The sequence below is a fragment of the Suncus etruscus genome, chromosome 17, assembly GCF_024139225.1.
Source record: "Suncus etruscus isolate mSunEtr1 chromosome 17, mSunEtr1.pri.cur, whole genome shotgun sequence".
NCBI classification, from domain to species: domain Eukaryota; kingdom Metazoa; phylum Chordata; class Mammalia; order Eulipotyphla; family Soricidae; genus Suncus; species Suncus etruscus.
In genome coordinates, this window is record NC_064864.1 from 60181548 (window position 1) to 60200446 (window position 18899).

Consider the following 18899-nt stretch of genomic DNA (forward strand, 5'->3'; position numbering starts at 1 on the left):
TCCTTCCTGGCTAGCGCTTGCGAGGCAGACACCTTACCTCTAGCGCCACCTCACTGGCCCTACGATTTATTTCTATGCTTACATGTGTCAAGAACTATTCCTTTTTTAATAATAAATTCTTGTCAATTCTAGGGAAAAGTTTCATCAGAAATTGTTAATTTATACACTGTTGAATATCTGGATAGGTTCCCAACCTTTGGCTCTTGCAGACAAACCTGCTAGGCACATTTCCGATGAATCTTTGTTTGACCCTGTATCCCCTTATACAGACTAGCCATGCTCTTTTATTTTTAAGACAAATTAAGGGAAAAATACATTAACCACTTTGAATTTTCTGGGGGAAGGCCATGCCAAAGAGTGTTTGGAGAGCCATTCAGTCCTGGTAATGAAATGCAGAGCCTTAAATAACCTAATACTTTCTATTAAAATTCACTTTCATCCCCTCTGTCTTCTTGTTCTTGCATCATCACATTATACATGTCATATGTTACATTTTATATGTTTTATTCTGCACAATACACTGCTTTTATTTTTGCTCAAACAAATCCATTTTTTCCTATGTTTTAAATAATAATAATATTTCACAGCTTTGTCTTTGTAGCTACCACTTTAGGGTTCTTCACACAGTAAGATAACCTCAAAATTATTTCTAGTGCTACTTTTCTGCCTAAAAGACTGGCATTTCCAGTAGGGCAGCATTCCTGAGGGTGAATACATTCCTCCTTTGTACATCTGAAAATGTCTTTAAGTTGCCTCCATATACAAAGATATCTAAAATTCTGCATATTAAATTCTAGAGCAACAGTATTTCTCTAGTGCTTTATGTAGGTTGTTCCCTGGTTTTTGTCTGCATTTGTTTACATTGCTTGTTTCATCCTCTTTTAGCTCTGCCTGCATCATGCCACTTTTCCCTTCTGGCTGCCTTTTAAGGTCTTTCTTTAACTTTGGTTATGGCAACTTGATTATAATATCCTTGATATATTTTTTTTGCTTGGTTGATTTTTTGGGCCACACCTGGCAGTGCTCATGGGTTACTCTTGGCAGGTCTGGGAATCATATGGGATGCCAGGAACTGAACTGAGGTCAGCCACATGCAAGGAAAATGCCCTCCACTGTGGTATGGCTCTGGCCCCATAAGTAGTTGTCTTTTGGGGTTAGGTTTTATTTGTTGTTGTTTGTATCTTAGTTGAGAGTTCTCAATGGCTTGGTTCTTGAGATTTTCTTTCTTTTATGGTTTTGGGGTGTATTGTTGATTTTTCATTGACGTTGATTTGTTTAATAGTCATACTCAGTGGTATTCAGGGTTACTCTCAGCTCTGTGCTTGGCTGTCACTCCTGCGTCACTCCCAGCAGAGTTTGGGAGACCTGAATATACAGGAACTGGAGCCTGATTAGTTGCACACAAGGTGAGAGTCTTGCTCTCTACCTATCTCTCAGGCCCCAGTTTAAGTTTTTATTTAAATCTGTAATAATTTCAGCAGAATAATGTTTCATCAGAAGCTTTCTATCTCCCACTCTTCATTAGGGGCTTAAAATGCTGAGATTTTGGAGTACATGAAATGGTTCCATTGTGCCTATACCCTGGTGCTCTTGTACTGCTTTTGAATTTGAGTTTGGGTTAGCCAGCACTTATTTGTTTGTTTGGCTATTTCTTTATTTTTGGCTCATTCCTGGTGATGCTCAGGGGTAACTCCTGGCACTACATTCATGAATCACCTGGCAGTGCACGGAGATCATATGGGGAGTACTGGGATCGAACACTGGTTGGCTGCATACAAGGCAAATACCTTATCCATGGTACTCTTTTTCTAGCCCCTCAGCATTAATTTTGATGTTCCTTTCTCTAGACCCTCAAGTATGTTGTTCTTGATCCCACCTGGAATATTTTTTCTAGAGTCAATTCTCTCTACTCTCTACTCTCTCTCTCTCTCTCTCTCTCTCTCTCTCTCTCTCTCTCTCCACACACACACACACACACACACACACACACACACACACACACACACACACACACACCCGGCAGCACTCAGGGGTTACTCCTGGCTCTGCACTCAGAAATTGCTCCTAGCAGGCTCGCGGGACATATGGGATGCTGGTAATAGAACCCGGGTCCTTCCCGGACTGGCTGTGTGCAAGGCAAACGCCTTATTGCTGTGCTATCTCTCCAGCCCCAAAAGTCAATCTTCTTTTTATACATAAGTTAATTGGATATTTTTAATATCTCCATATCTCTATCTGCTTTTGTTAATGTAAAAAACACAAGCAGAAACTGTTCTAAGAATCTTCTCTGCTAATGTCTAATCTGAGCCTGTTTGGGTAGAGTGGGATTTCTCAACACTTGCCCACTCTATATGCCTAGTAATCCTTGGAAGCCACACACTGGGAATTTCACTTTGCTGGGTGCTGTTGTCTTTTGTATTCCTATCAATTTTTTAGACTTTTCTCTGTAGTGCCATCAAGTTTCCTGATTACAATATCCTTCCATCACTTGTTCTTGTGATTTGGTAAGTGGAAGAGTTCTCAGACATTGGGGAATAATTCTCCCCTTTCTGAGATCTTCTCCAATGTTTGGCAAATGGCATGCTAGCAGGTGGGAGCAGGTATTTTTTTCTGGCCCTGTGTGAGCAAGCATTGGGCTTATTCCTGCTAATCTTTACAAATACTTTTTTGGCTTCAGTAGTTCCTCACACAGCTCTCTTGAGGATGTGAGGAGGGGGGGGGGGTGCATATCTCTAGGATTATCTTTCTTACTTAGGACTCTGACCTATGCAATCTTACAGTTTCACTGTCCTTAAATTCTCAGATCTGTCTACTTTACTCAGGATTCCAAGTTCTATACATAGCCTATGTTGTGACCTGAAAATTAAAGGGCGTACCTCTTTGGTTTCCTGTCTTTTAGAGATCAAAGACTTCTATAGTCTATGTTCAATGTTTTGAAAACCATCCTTTATTCTATTTCCTTCTCTCCTCCTCTCTCTCTCTTTCTCTCTCTCTGTAATTGTTTCAGTCAAGAGGGAAAACCCAGACCCTGCAATTCTTTCTTGTTCGAAGAGTTTGGTTAGTTGATTTGGCATTTACTCCCTAGGGCCTATAAAAGATGAATTTGTTCATTTGTTTATTTAGGGGTCACAGTGGGAGGCGCTCAAGAGTCCAGGGGAGCATAGGGGACTTCAGGATTCAAACCACAGTCTGGGTCCACTACAGTCGAGACAGGCGCCTTACTCTCTAGACCATTTCCACTCTGTAAAAGATGAGTTTGAACATGTGAAGACTCGAATAAGTAAGTCAAACTAATGAAGTGCACTGGAAAACATCTAGTTTTCCTACATGTTCGTGCATTCAATATGAAGGGCTTAAAGAAGTCGTGATAAGAACAAAAGGAGGATGGATCCCAGGAGTGCTTGTAAGTGACTTAATGATTGACTGAGCTTCATCTGTTCAGAGTTGGCAGAGGGAAAGCTAAATTTACTTTAGAGTGTCCTGCATGTGGGGTGGGATAGAGAGATGGGGTGGGGGAGAAAAAGAAAGAAGCTGATGAGAAATACAGATGGAGAAGGACAGTGGCAAAAATGCCACATTCTGGCACAGAAATACTGAACATGTGCTTAGTAAGTTCTCCCACAGGCTTTACTCTGCTTGTTTGCATTCTTGGCACAATGTCTAATGACTTTTTGTTTTCTGTATTTTATACAAGTTGGATCTGAGAGTTGATAAGATGGTTTTCATATAATTTTTTTTGATCAAGACAAATTAATGAGTAGCCTTAACATAGTCTTTTAAGTAAAAACTCAAACTCTATTACTATGGCCTTCAACATCCCAGGATTCAGAAAAGTGGTCTTTAGACACCACTTGTACCACTCTTACATGTCTCCAGGGCTCAGTGTATTGCAGGTTCCTGGAACCCACTGGACCTTTCTGTGGCTTCTGTGCCTCTCCAGGGTTTTAATCCTGAACCCATTCTCATCTCACCAAGGTTGTTTCTGTCTTTTCTCCTATGGTGACCTTCTTGACACCTCTAGGTTATCTCTATAGTGTGTTTCCAATGCAACTTTCTAATTCGCTATGATCTTATCTTTTTTCCCCTCATCTCCCATCACCTATAATCAGAAGCTTCATGTGGGCAGGAAGGACAAGAAGGTGGCATGGGACGAGAACATCATTATGCACCTCTGTAGAGAAAACCCTAAATGCTCTCAGTGTCTTTCATAATAATAGTATCATCATGCCAGAGTTTGTTTTTCTGCATTATTTCATCTAAGTTTGTCTTAGTGTAGCAATGAAGTCAGACTCTATTTTGGGGCCTCATGCTTCTTCACTGATAAATTGACTGCCAATAGAATTGATTGTTTGCTGTTTTTTATGGGGATTGGGGTGTTCAGGGCTTATTCCTGACTCTGTACTCAAGCGTTAATCCTGGCAGGGCTCAGGGGACCATATGTGGTGTCAGGAATCAAATATGGGTTCAGGTATGGGGTTCTTGCAGGTAGGTAAAACTTTACCTGCTGTACTCTCACTCCAGTCCCTGCTGTACTCTCAATCCAGCTTACTTTATAAACTCAGAAAAACATAGTCAAAAGTGCCTACTGGCTTAGCCTGTAAGGATAAACTTGGTGCCATCAAAGCATTTAACAAATACCTGCCATGCCCTGGAACTGGTCACTAATGCCATTCTGGGGTTGCAAAAGTCATTTCAGGCTATGTCTTTATAGCTAGTTGCCATACAATTCGATTGATTTTGTAGTGTGCATTACCCACCAGAAACATCTAAGACCAAATTTCTAAGACAAAATAGCTACATTGGCTGAACTCTATGAATTTAATTCCACCAAAATGTACCGCAGTCTAGGAAAATTCAAGATGGATTTATTCTGTAAATAACAAATGTGGAAGTTTCCTCTTTCAGTTATAATATCTACTCCTCAGTGAGCCTTTCTGTGCACCAATACCAGTATCCAGAAGTTTTCACGCATAAATCCTTCAATCCTCACCACAAGTCCACTGTCTCCATTTTACAAATGAGACTAAGGATACCACAGTAAGAACTAGGTATTCTGAAAATATTTGTTCAGGAAATAAGCCCATAATTTCCTGAAAGCCACATAACTATTAAGCATAGGAGCTAGAACTTTGTTCTTTCCGTTCCTCTGGTTTTCTTTTCCTTTATCTTTTTGATAGATATGGGGCCAGAAGCAGAGAGAGTTGCCTCAAAAGGAAGAGAGGGAAAGAAGCTATAAACAGCTGCCTAAGAATTTACCAGACATTATATCATGGCCACTCTGCTGTGTTACCTAATTCTGATTATATTTGCACTTAAATCCCCATTTCTTCATTAAGGCCATTTTTCCAAAGTCATGGACAGAGTAGGAGTACAACTTAGATGTGAAAACAAGACCAAGCTCTCTTTTTTGATATTGTTTTGTTTAGGGACCACACTTTAGTACTCAGGGTCTGTTTCCAACTCAGTGCTTGGGTTTACTTCAGAAGCTGCTCAGGGGACTATGTAGTAGTGAGGAGCAAACCTTGGACTCCTGCATGCAAAGCATGAGCAATCCCCTTGGCTCACCAGTTTTTTTTAAACTATGCATAAATAGCATTTATTATGCTTTTCTAAATCATTGACTATTTAATGAAAGTCATATCTCTAGCTTGCAGACATTTGGGAATATATAGGGAAAAAAATAAAAACTCCCCATAGTTCTAGACTTCCAGAGAAGTAGTTCACATTTTGGAGAACTCTTTTGAACCATTTTTGCTAATCTGTTTGCAGTAGTAGGTAGGTTTGCAAAGTCAAAGGGCAAGGCAGAATTATCTGTTCCTGGGTCTGGTACTTCCTTAGATATAGAAACCAACCTCTGCTCCCTGGAGGGAGCCAAGGTCTTGCTCCAAAGACAAAGAGCCAGACAGGAGTGAGTTGGATGATAGCACTTGGAAAAATTGTCTGAAAGGAGGTCCCAGCTGTAGTGACAAAGGCCCCACACACACTTAGTCCATTGACTCCATTACTTTCCTGTCCAGTTCGAATTGTTCTTTCCCATAGCTGAATAATTTGAAGCTTTCTCCCAAAATAGTGTTTTTCATGTGAGGCTGCTTCTCAGTAGAACCTGACAGAGCAGGTTCTCTCTTATTAGGCAAACCATTTGCATCTTCCTATGAAGATGAAATCTGCAAACAAGATTTCTTTATTAAATCACCTCCTCCTCAGCTTTTTACTAATCTAGTAAGTATTCTTGATGATTTAACAGGCCTCCCACCAGCCTCATGAGCTGCTGCTGTTGTTGTTTTTAAATACTTGCTCTTCTTCTGAGATTTAAGAGCCACATAAAACATTTGAATTTTTCAGACCTCTTGGAAGAAGCGATTTTTCATTCTGTCAAAGAATGGGAGTAAGGGCTATAGCCTTTCCTATTACAAAGACGGCCATCACCAAGGTGTCATTGAAGTTGACGGGTGTGTATTCACTGAAGAAAATATTTTATTGTAATAAACAGAAACAAGTTAGGTATTAACAAATTAAATGAAAATGAAATTTAAATCACTGACAAAAGATCCAAAGATGTCACATTTATAATGTGTTGGTTAAAAATAGCTATAATAGTGTAGCCATAGGTAAACTAGAGTTAAATGCATAGATGATCGTATATATTTATATATTATAATCAATAAATTGTTTATACATCTATGAATATTTATAATGTTATGATTATTCATTTAAAATTAATTTAAGGATATGAGAGAACAGATTATCATTTCTTAAATTATCATTCCTTAAAACCAACAAAGATTTTTAAATATCTAGATGAGCTTCCTTTGTCTTCCTCCAAATAAGCTGCAGATCAAAATCTTTGGAAGACCAAGTTGTGGGTCAAAGCATCTGATTCAAGTATGAACTGTCAATTTAAACTTCAGATAGATCAAAATCTTTCCAATCAGTGATGAACCAGCTCTAGATATATTTTCTAAACTTATCAAACAAGCTTCAAAACACTGATAAAGCAGATTGGGTTTTATTCTAATTAAATCCTAATAGAAACCTTTCATCATTTTTATTCTGTTTGTATTTGCATATGTTTAATCCTTTCTATCTACTAGGACTTCCATTATAGAAGTTGGCTTATGAAGTGAGGAAAAACTACAGTCTGTACAAAAGATGTTCCAATGCCAGCCTGATGAGGTGATGTCCATCAGAACCATCAACAGAGAGTACTTCCTCATTGGCCGAAACAGGTGAGTAGTAAGGAAACCCTACATATATCTGGTGTAAAAGAGAAAAACAAGCAAACAAACCCACTTTGAGCCTAGAGAAAGCAAACATGCCTTAAATCAAAGCCCTTGGCCACAATTTGGGAAATTGTCATAGTTGTTGCAACATCTTCAAAGGTCTCTGTATTCCTTTCCGAGGGCCACTAATAGCAAAGTCAAAGCGCCATGCCTTTGGTCACTGAGGACAATAGAAATGCATTGTTTCAGTGTGCTGGGGACAAGATACTCACAGTCAAGCTACTGCAGTGGTCAGCTTTCTTTCTAGGTGCTAGAGGAGAGCTGATTTCCTTGCCCCTCTCATATCTGCTGATGGCATTAAAAGTTGTAGCTGCATGAGTCCAGAGTTCATGTGTCCTCCTCTCTGATGGGTGCCACTACCTTCAAATGTCTTTAATAAAGACCATAGTCACATGGACTCAGGAATTCATCTTCCCTGGTATGACTTCATGAGCCATTTACATCAACTCAACTTAGTTTTTAACAAAATCACATTTCCAGGTCCTGAAACTCAATAGTTTAATATTATGAAGAAGAATGAAAGAACACAATCTAATTCATAATAATGACTATAATAATCCCAGAGCAGTGCATGTGAAGGAATCTAATAGCCAAGCAAGAGTACTAGCTCCCTATGCTGAGGAAGAACTAACTTTGCTTATCCCAGAAGACTCTGTCTTTAAGAACAATTCCAATGGCCCAGGGGCCTAGTGCATTCTTAAGGATTATTATGTGCTAGACTGAGAGACCATGTTTAGCTGGTGAGCTCCTGAATGTAAACAGTGGGGCCTGAAGGATACTTGATCTGTTTCACATCAATCTTGAGGTGCAAAAGCTTTCTTTGAGATAGTCACATGGGGCAACAGAAAGGAAAATGTGATTTACAGAAATACATTCAGATGTATTTATTCTTCATGCACAAAACTGGAGGAGAGTGAAGGGCTTGCAGAGGAATGGAAAGAGACCACTGTCTAAGCCCCAAACCTGCCATGCTCTTTTTCAATTTTCTCCCCATTTTTGGTACTTTCCTCCCAAAGGGAGCAGGAGGACAAATGCCACTGTGGAGGTGGTAAGCAGTTCGTGGGTCATTTGAGCTGGTTAAGGACAAAAAGTTCTGTTCCCAACGCTTGTTTTGCTCTTCCTACAAGAGTCATTCTTTCCCTCCAAAGGCTTTCAGGCCCTATGATTGCCACATGGCAGTTGATGGCTCATTTCTTTTCACAGGGAGAAGATTAAAGAGTGGGTGTCTTTCATGTCAACTCTGAGCCTCTGGGAAGTAAAAGCAACACCCAGAATACAGAGGTGACTTTCACAAATAGCAGGGTGACCAGAAAAGCTCCTTTCACCAAAAAACAAGGCTTTTTCCTCTCAGCAATGGGCTTGAATATAAGCTACCAATAAGTATGGAAATGGATGGTTTTGTTCTTTTCGTGATTAAATACTTTTGTGTTATGCAAGGGAGCTAAAATACAGTGAACTGTAGCATGTTTAAGAAAAAAACAGTAGCTGGAACTATGTTTTCTATTATTGTTATTCAAGGTACTTAACAGCTACCTTTCAAGTGACTAAGTCGAGGGTGGTTTCTGTAAAAATACTTTCCATCTAGCTACCATTTTCAATATAATATGTTTCTCTTTAAGGACAATGCTAGGAGTTAGGGTTGTTTGTTGAGTTTGTAAGAACTGGGGGCAGATATTTATAAAAGAAACTGGCCTTTGGGTTTCATTTGGACTGGGTTGCTAGGCTGTCTGGTGCTTCCCACCTTAAAAACAGGGTGAGAGAAAGAAGAAAATGTATGACTAAAAGACCCAAAGGTTAGAGCCAAGGCAGATGAGGTGCAGAGCAGAAGAGGGTGGAGTAGAGTGGGTGAGTGAAAACAGGGGTCTCTGAAGGCTAGACCAAGAGTCCTTCTTGGAAACAGGAATGAGAGTAGATCATGAGGAAGTTCTGGTGGGGGAAGAGTGAAAGTGTGAGTGTTAGAGATGTGGCTTCATTCTAGTTCAGAGGTCCACAGCATCCTAATCCCCCTATTCCTGTTCACTTGCAGGAATTCCCCTTGGATAATTACAAACTCTTTGCCGTCCCCACTTTTCCTCCAACTCCCTTTAGCACCTCAGAGGCCACCAGTTCCAGCTCACAAAGAAGTGATCTTCCAGATATGGTAATGAGCACTTCCTCTTCCTCTCATCACTGCCACTACATCTGGAAGTCTACTAACATTTCAAAGATTTCACCAACACACCGTGCCCCTTCCTCAAATTTTTGGCACCCTAACACTGATTTATGGTCCCAGTGATTATCTAGTATTTCATGATCCCAACACCACAGAAGTACCTTTTAGCTTGCCTTTCTGACTCAAATAGAAGCATACATTTTGGGGTGCTCATCAGCACACATCTGATAATGTTGGGCAGAACTATATTTACCCCAGAAAAAGAAGTCTGACAACCTTTCTCATCCTTACACATAGTGGACACAGAAGATATATGTCAAATGATTTCACAGATACCTCTAAATTTTCTTTGACCCCAGGTAGAATCCTCAGGTAAAGACAAAAATTTTGTTAGTTTCTGCATTTACCAAACTTCTCACTGTATATTCATGTGTGCACGTGGAACAGAGAGAGAAAGAGAGAGAGAGAGAGAGACAGAGAGAGAGACAGAGACAGAGACAGAGACACAGAGAGAGAGACAGAGAGAGTATGTGTGAGAGACTTTACGTTCATTTTCAAAGAAGCCCATTCAAAGAAAAATGAACCAAAGGAAATTCCCTTGACCCTTTAAAGTGTGTTGCGATTATCCTCTGTAAAACAAAGGTTTTTACAGCCTTTGAACTTTGGATAGTAGCAATAAATGGACTGAGTGTTTATATTCTCCCATGGATACAATTTGTTCCCTAGAGCTGTAAGAATTGGCTTTTCTTTCTCCTTAGGTACCAATATTGTATAGCCCTCAGTGTTATCTAGTTGGGAACTATCCAAATATTTTAAAAGCCTTTAGTAGACTGTCAAATGCCAGGCAAAACATTTCATTTGGTTTCTGTGGGCGAGGTGGTAGTAAGCAGAGTGGGAAAGATGAACCCTTTGCAGGAAATTCTTCTGCCTTTTCACTTACTAGATCTGGTCTCTTGTGAGATAACTCTCTTGGCCTTCTTGCATTTATTCTCTATTATCATCCAGTGATTTTTAAAACTCAGATTTATCTGAGTACTATTTGCTTTAGCGTGTTGTTGTTAATGAAATGATGTGGGAACCTTTTCTCACCCCAACACATTATGATCTGGCTCCAAGAGCCTAGAGCTAGAAGAATTAGACACACTTAAATATCTTTATTTTATTTTATAAATTTCTTTCTATGACTTACTAGAGAATCTTTAGGACCTTTTTAAAAACCCCTGTAGGATTAAATTGTACTTACAATAATTTTCCTTCCATGAAAATCACTTCTCCACAAGTGGAGTGTCATATCTGCTGGGGGAGGGAAGACAGTAATGGGTTGGACCTGTATCCTGTATCACTGTGAAGCCTGTAATTTAGATGATCACATGATCAGTACTACCAATTTGTATTACTATGGAAACAATAGAGGTAAGTGAGCAGAATACAAAGAGAAAATTTGAACAGAAGGAAGAAAGGTATAATATCTTGATTCTGGGATAATTAGCTTCTCAGATGACAGAGGGAAAGATGGAATGGGAAATTGTGGCCAAACTTAGTGAATTAAAATACTGCCCAATGGAGAAACCTGCTTATTCAGAGATATTGATCTCCAAAGTCAAGTTCAAAATAGAAACATTTTTTTGTGTGTGGCTTTTGGGTCACACCCGGCAGTGCTCAGGGGTTATTCCTGGCTCCAGGCTCAGAAATTGCTCCTGGCAGGCACAGGGGACCATATAGGGCGCCGGGATTCGAACTGATGACCTCCTGCATGAAAGGCAAATGCCTTAACTCCATGCAATCTCTCCGGCCCCATAGAAACATATTTTTACAGTATTATGGTGATCCAAATTCAAGAGGCAAATTCATATTGTGTGGGCTTTTAGGAGACCTTGGAAAAGCCTTTGATCTTCTTATCCTAATTAATTTATTATGTTCAGAAAACATGTTTTAATTTCATTTGCAAAGAAAAAGACAAATATTAACTCTACTTTTATTTCTTTATTTAGCATTTAATTGGAAGTCATCTAGGGCTTAAAGGAGTTCCTCAAACTCATGATTTCTTGTCAATGACTGCTCAAGACACCAATAAAGAGAATTCTTATGATACTCCTCGAAACATTCTTTTAGAGGTAATCCCTTCCATTTGTTAATCACTTCTTTCTTCTACAAATATTTGCTGATCCCCTCCTCCTTTGCCCTCTTTCTCAGGCTTCAGTTTGAGCTCAGTTGAAATACAGAAGGTGAATTAGACATAAGGGATAAGCTTTCCAGTGTTGGTATTTGAATAAAAGTCAACCATGATACAGGATGCTGAGGAGAGATCCTTATAATATATACATAAGACTACTGGAGTGCAAGAATGGAAACTGATTCCAAACAGAAAACCATGGGAAAATTCACAGAGATTAGATTTAAATATATCTGACTAATTTTGAACTTCAGAGTCATTGAGGAAAATAATTTTGCTTTGTGAGCATAAAGAATAATTTGAGCAAAAACTTTTTATGTGATCAACTGTTTATGTGTATTCACTAACCAATTGATTACTGGTAGCCACTGAGTACATTTTATAGTTGGCCTGTGAGTTATAAAAAATGACCTGACCTCATCGATGCCTTTAGAGTTCACAGTCTTCTCTGTTACTTACCTGCTCATGCAACACAAGAAAGTTGGTCCAAAAGCTCTAGAAGGAAAAGAAAAAGTACAAATTTTTTCTTCTCATTGAAGAGAGTCAGAACTTCATAGACAAAATGGTAAATAAGTCAGTTGGCTGTAATCTAGAGTAAGTCAATGGCATAATAGAAAACAGAACAGAGAGCCATAGAATGGTTGACTTGCATTCCAAGTTATTTATCCTATAGGCAGCACAGAAACTAAGATGGCTTCTGTGTTATGAGAGTATCAAAATTTAAACTAGATCTCAGTAATAGTTCCCCAAAAGTCTTTATTTGAGGTGGATAATAAACAAGACAAAATGAAAGGGTTGGGAGTGAGCTAGAGGGCTATAGCACTTCCCAAATAGGTGATCATTATCAGATGAACAAATACTTGCAGAAGAGAGTACTGTAGCATCACATAAGTTCCAGAAGTACCATATTTAATTAAGTTTAACAAGCTTTTTTTTTTTTTTTTTTTTTGGTTTTTGGGCTATACCCAGTGACGCTCAGGGGTTACTCCTGGCTATGCATTCAGAAATCACTCCTGATTTGGGGGGCCACATGGAATGGTAGGGATCCCTACCATCCTACCGAACTGCAGTCCATCCTAGGTTAGTGCGTGCAAGGCAGACACCCTATCACTTGCACCACCAGCGTCCCTAACAAGCTTCTTTTTTTTTTTTTTTTTTTTTTTTTTGTGGTTTTTGGGTCACACCCAGCAGTGCTCAGGATTTTTTCCTGGCTCCGTGCTCAGAAATTGCTCCTGCCAGGCACGGGGGACCATATGGGATGCCGGGATTTGAACCGATGACCTTCTGCATGAAAGGTAAACACCTTACCTCCATGCTATCTCTCCGGCCCCTCTAACAAGTTTCTTAATACAGAATTGATTCTCAGAAATTTTAGTGTATAAAAGTACATTGTAGACAAACGGGCCACACACAGTGTATCCCAAGCTCTTGACCACAAGATCTTCTTTTATCCAATATATTTTTATGCTGTACGTTCCAGACACTGAGATGAGGCAACTAGACTTTCATTAAGGTTCAGCTAACCAGCCAGATTCCCTGAGCCTTAATTAAATACTGGCATTTGCTAGGTGTTTTATGAGAGGCAAAGTCTAAAAAGATAGCTAAAACATAACCACTGAAAAATCAAGTACAGGATGATGTAGTAAAAGAATTTCAAAAAAATAAAAGGTGGGGGGTGGTTGAGGTTATCAGAGGAGACTGTGGGACCTCAGCCAGGCATGAACACAATTTCTTGAAGTAGGAGAGAAAGGAACATCAGGGGCTGGGGAGGAAATTGCATAAGAATAGATAGTAGATCACTATCTGTATCAGAAGTGTAGAATATTCACTTGACTTGAGTGAAGAATTCCATAATCAGTTAATGATTAACTGATGAAGTAGGCAATAGAAAGTCCTGAAAGTTTTTGAGTAAGCTTTCTTCAAAAGATCTCTTTGAGATCTTTTCAAAGGCACTATTATATGGTTTACTTACAACTGCTAGAATCCACTGAATTGCTTGTGAGCAGAATAATTTATTCCAGGGCCACCTTTGAGTCTTTGACCTACCCAGCTGATACAATTCTGCAGTACCACTGGATTGGGACCAGGGGAAAGATTCCATATATTTAAGTGCCTAAAATGAAATGTTAAAAAGTAAATAGCAAGTTGGTTCAATATAACATTTCTATCCAAAATGTGTGAAATCCATATGAAAATAAAAGGTATATGGCTTATGGGTCATTGTCCCAGAATAAAAACCATTGCTTAGCTGATGGTGAATGTGCCTACTATTTTAGAACCCAAAGCCTTAGGGAAGGGGTGGAAAGGGATCAGGCTAACTGCATATATGCTAAACTGCATATTTATGTCTATTTCTCTTGTCTCTAGCTGGATAAATATCTTGCTGAAAATGACACTAGTGAACCCATTAATTCTGGTAGGCCAGAGAAGATCTTTAAGAAAGTTGAGCCAATTTACATGTCAATGAAGTCCTGGTAAGTAAAGGATATGCCAAACATGAGTTTTAGCTAACATGTTGCTATAGAACACTCTTGTCAATTCACTTAACTCTTGGCTATATTAGTAAAAACTCTACCAGAGACCAAATCCATATCGAATTTAGTGATCTCAAAACAAGAACAAGTGGAGAAACTTGTCAAGATATCCTTAGACCATTTTCTGCTTTTAAGGACACTATTTGAATTTGCATTTTTGTCTCTCACACTCACTTCTTTCTGACCCATTTTCAGGAAAGTGAGTTGTATTTGAATCTAATTGACTATGACTCTGATGTTAGGACAGACATCAAAGCATAATTAGGTCTCACACAGCTCTTAGCTCCTTAAATTTGATTACCACATACATGGGATGATGTTAAGATACACTAAAACAAGGCTTGTTTGAACTTCTTATACCCTAGTGTTTCCCAAGACATAGTCCGTCAGCCTGATGGCAGCCAAGAGGGGACCCAGAGCCTTCCAGAAACTCAACCTGAGCCATCTCAACTGCAAGAACATAGCTCAGGAAGAGATGTGTTTTTGTCTCCAGCCAGTGCCAAAGCAGTAATTACAAATGACAAAAAAAGGTCACAGTCCCTGACTGGGGTGCAGTTGTCAATACTGATCAAGTAAGATTCACTTTCTACAATTTGATGGGCCCAGAGAGCAAAGCAAGCTGATGGGTTTACTCAGAGTTCACAATATAAAGTCATTTCTTGACATTTCCAAGTCAGCCAAGCATCTGACCAGCTCCCTTCTCTCACTGGTAGTGACCAAAAACAGTGGTACCAGAAGCACAACAGACTCAGGAATGTGGGAAGCATTTGCTAGTCTTTCTGATCCTAGACTACTTTGGCTTGGACCAACATGTCAACCAGTCTTCACTGTCTGCACAGCTAGGGACAGGCAAGTCAAACCAGTAGTGGGATGTTTAGGTTGGAAGGGCTACCAAGAACACTTTAGGAGACTTTCTTGATTTTTAAGCTCTGTTCACTGTTTTCTTCACTTTTTTTCTCCTCTCCATTTCTTTCCATTCCTCATCTTTTTTTTTTTTTGGGGGGGGGGTCACACCTGGCATCGCTCAGGGGTTACTCCTGGCTCTATGCTCAGAAATCGCTCCTGGCAGGCTCGGGGGATCATATGGGACGCCAGGATTCGAACCGATGACCTTCTGTATGAAAGGCACATGCCTTACCCTTATGCTATCTTTCCGGCCCTTTTCTATAGAATCTTTCTGTCAAGACTATAAATACCACCGTGATCCCATCAGTTAGGTAATCAATTTTGTCCACTTTTCCTTCCCTTCCCACTGGCTACCTTAACCCATAGCTCAAGAGGGTTAAAGACACCATGAAAGGGGGCCAGTGCAATAGCATAGTGATAGGGCACTTGCCTTGCATGCGGCTGCCCAGTGCGGACCTGGATTCAATTCCTGGCATCCCATATGGTCCCCCAAGCTAGGAATAAACCGTGAACGTCACCGGGTGTGGCCCAAAAACAAACAAACAAACAAATAAATAAAATAAACAAAATAAATAAATTAAATAAATAAAGAGACCATGAAAAAGACCTCTGTATCTTGAGTGCATATACATGTCCAAATGTTCTGGGTAGTTTCTTAGAAGAAAATAGCATCTCCAACACAGGAGGCCAAATCTCATGAAAATACAGTAAAGGCTCACTCTGTTTTGGAGTCACGCTCACCCCTGAACTTTGGGTGTGAAGCTTTTTCCTTTTATTCATTGGAACACTCAATTATTCTGGAGTTGCCTGAATCCCAGTTGGGAAGAGGATATGTGTGTGTGTGTGTGTGTGTGTGTGTGTGTGTGTGTGTGTGTGTGTGTGTGTGTATGTAATATTTTCTTCCTTTGTTTTATGGGATTTCCATCTCTCTCTTCTGCTCTACACTTTCTTCTTTCCTTCTTGTCCTCTCCTCTCCGTTTCTTTCTTCTCATTATCCTCCCTCTCCTCCTCTCCCCTTATCTCCATATTTTCTAAATAGAATTATTCACACACACACATACACACACACACACACACACACACACACACACACACACACACACACCAGTTCAAAGCCAGGGAGTCACTTGTATGATTTTTACCATGTCTAATTCACAGTAACATCACCGATGAAAGCCAAGTGGAGAAGTTGAATGTGTCCCTTTCTGCTGCTGATATTCTTCAGTATCTTTCTTTTGTTGAAGTTGCAGGAAGGATATGGTAGGTTGGAGATTTGAGATTTATTGGTATCTGTGGGCTTGATGGAAGCAGTTATATCATGAAACAATGGTTTGGCAAGACTGGCCAAAGAACTTGAAACTTTGTGTTGCTCGACTAGGCAGAAATAAAGGCCTTGTTTTATGGGAGAGTCAGAACTAGGTAACTAAGGACCAAAAATGCAGGAAACAGATATTTATTTATTTATCTATCAGTTTTCGAGCTATATCCTGAGGTCCTCAGTGCTTACTCCTGGCTCTGCACTCAGGTATTCCTCCTGGGAGCTTCAGAAGACTACATGGGGTGTCAAGGATTGGACCTGGTAAATTAAGTATTGCACAAAGGCTATTTGTCAAGGCCAGAAAGGTTGCTAAGTGCGTAGAGCTCAGATTTCACATGTGGACACCCAGGTTCTGTCCCAGCACTGCTGAGAAAAACCCCTGAGCCGAGAGCATTCATTCCCTGAGCCGAGAGCATTTATTCCCTGGATACCATTGGGTATGCTCCTATAAAAACAAAACAAAACAAATTAAAAAACCACACACAAAAACACATTTGTCTTATAAATTCTCTAAGAGGAACCAAATCATATTTTACTTTATTCCCCCAGTTCTTCCCAATTCAATAAGTTTATATAAATATTTAGCTGACACAATGGAATCTTCTGTGTCTTAGTTTGCTTATTTATTTTTTATTTTTCCTTGTTAGGGCCACTCTCAGCAGTACTCAAAGACCATCTGGTGCGTGGGATTGTTCTGAACCCAGGGCTCCCATGTGCAAAGCTTGTGCTCCAGTCCCAAGCCCTAAGTAGTTAATTAATTCACCAGCTAGTCATTGTAAAGTCACTACATAGCCCAGTTTCTCTCAGAACTTACTGATCATCTTTTACTTCTAGTTATAAGTTTTGAAAACTATTTTAAAGATGGTGGCATGTTTCCAGAGTCTACTAGCTCAGTGTGAGGAAAAAGAACCACATAAGTAAGTAAAGCTTCCAGCAGGTCAGGGCATATTCATTCAAGCAAAGGGAATGGACATTTAGGAGGACTTTGCAGAGATGATACAACTGGCACAGGTTTGGCAGAAACTCAGGCTTTAAAAAGAAGCGATAGAGGAAAGAATGTTCCAGATACAATAAGAAGGATATGTGCTTCATCATATGAGGTACAACTCTGCTGAGGAAGCCAATGATGATAGACTTTGGGTGGCTCAGAGGAAGGCACACCCCTCTCCTTGTAGTCATGATGTCCTGTACACCCAGTGAGCAAAGCCTAGGGATACCCAGTGAACACAGACTTACCCAGGGGGGACATTGTCTGCCCTCTGTAGTGTGGCTCAGTGGGAAGGCCCCAGGGACCTGGGATGCTTATTTTTCCATGGAGACTACCTGTTGGCCGTGAATGACTTGATCCCCAGGAACTTGGAGGAGGTGTCCCTGTTCCTCAACCGGTGTGTCCAGAAGATGGTGAGTCCTGCTGAGAGCCCAGGGCTGGGCAAGTCAATGGAACAAGGGACAAGATCAAGGCTGAGGGTGGCATCTGAACAGAATTCAGGAAAGGCTCATGGGCTTTGGATGAGATTCAGAACAGTTGATGGCAGAGTTCATTTTCCACAAAATGCACTAGCCCTCAGGTATTTTTGTTTGTTTGAGAGGATGTAAATAAGGCCCTACTAAAAGGCTGCCTAAACATGACCTGTAGTCAATTATTCTTTCTTGTATTCAGAAAGTTAAACTCACCATTGGAGGAATTCAGAACTCAGAGAAATTTCATGCTCAATCCTGCACATGCCCCTTAAAACACAAGATTGTTGTGCCTCTTGAACTGGAGACATCTAGATTGCTCAGGATACCAAGAAGGAGTTAGGCCATAAGAAAGAGTTCTCAAACAGACCTTGACTGTGGGACCCACTTCCAGGAGTAAGGATGGGCCTGGCTGAGCCCTGGACTGAATAGTGTCAACCATAGATGCTGGTTGCTGGCAATGTCTGCATCTCACAGATGGTGGGTAACTGTCCCCTCTCTAAAGAGGATTTGGGGACGATTGGAGGGTCAAATGCAGTCATAATTCTGGAATACAGTAAAACTGTTTACTCTAATTATCTCAGACTTTGTCTCAAATACCAGAGGCTGAGAGATTTAGAGGCCCTCTTCGGAAATGGGCCGCCTGTTCGATGAGATCATGGAGCTGCACACAATACCTTCTTTGTGAGGAAGCACAGATTTAAAAAAAAAATTCATTCCAGGAAGGCAAGATTCCCAGGAGACAGAGAGATGATACCCCGTCAGTTCACCAGGCACCTCCCGCTATTCATTGTGCCTGTGGAGACCGTTGAATAAATCATCGTGTTTTCTCCAAGACCCAGTGACTATGCAGTAGAAGTCAAAACAGTCTGAGGTCAGAATTGGGGGGGGGGGGGGTTCTGCTTGCTGTACAACTCATCACATAATGAATGCCCCTGGTCTGTTTGAAAGATCTTCACTCTATGCACTCACGAATTAATCCTCTAACTCTCTGGTCTTGGCCATTAGCAGGAATTTAAAGGCAGAGAGCTAAAGGATGGATGGGCCCAGGGAGTGACAAAGCAAAAGAAGATTCTGA

General features: G+C 40.3%; 1 protein-coding gene across 1 annotated transcript; it reads left to right on the forward strand.

The window, feature by feature from the left end:
* The first annotated feature begins 4064 nt into the window (after positions 1–4064).
* Positions 4065–18164, forward strand: PLEKHS1 (pleckstrin homology domain containing S1). The gene is given in 11 exon segments (XM_049790435.1): positions 4065–4173; positions 6131–6219; positions 6343–6449; positions 7092–7226; positions 8484–8541; positions 9307–9420; positions 13973–14079; positions 14505–14669; positions 16204–16305; positions 17629–17764; positions 18024–18164. Coding segments are annotated over 11 exon segments (1263 nt in total).
* The last annotated feature ends 735 nt before the right edge of the window (positions 18165–18899 follow it).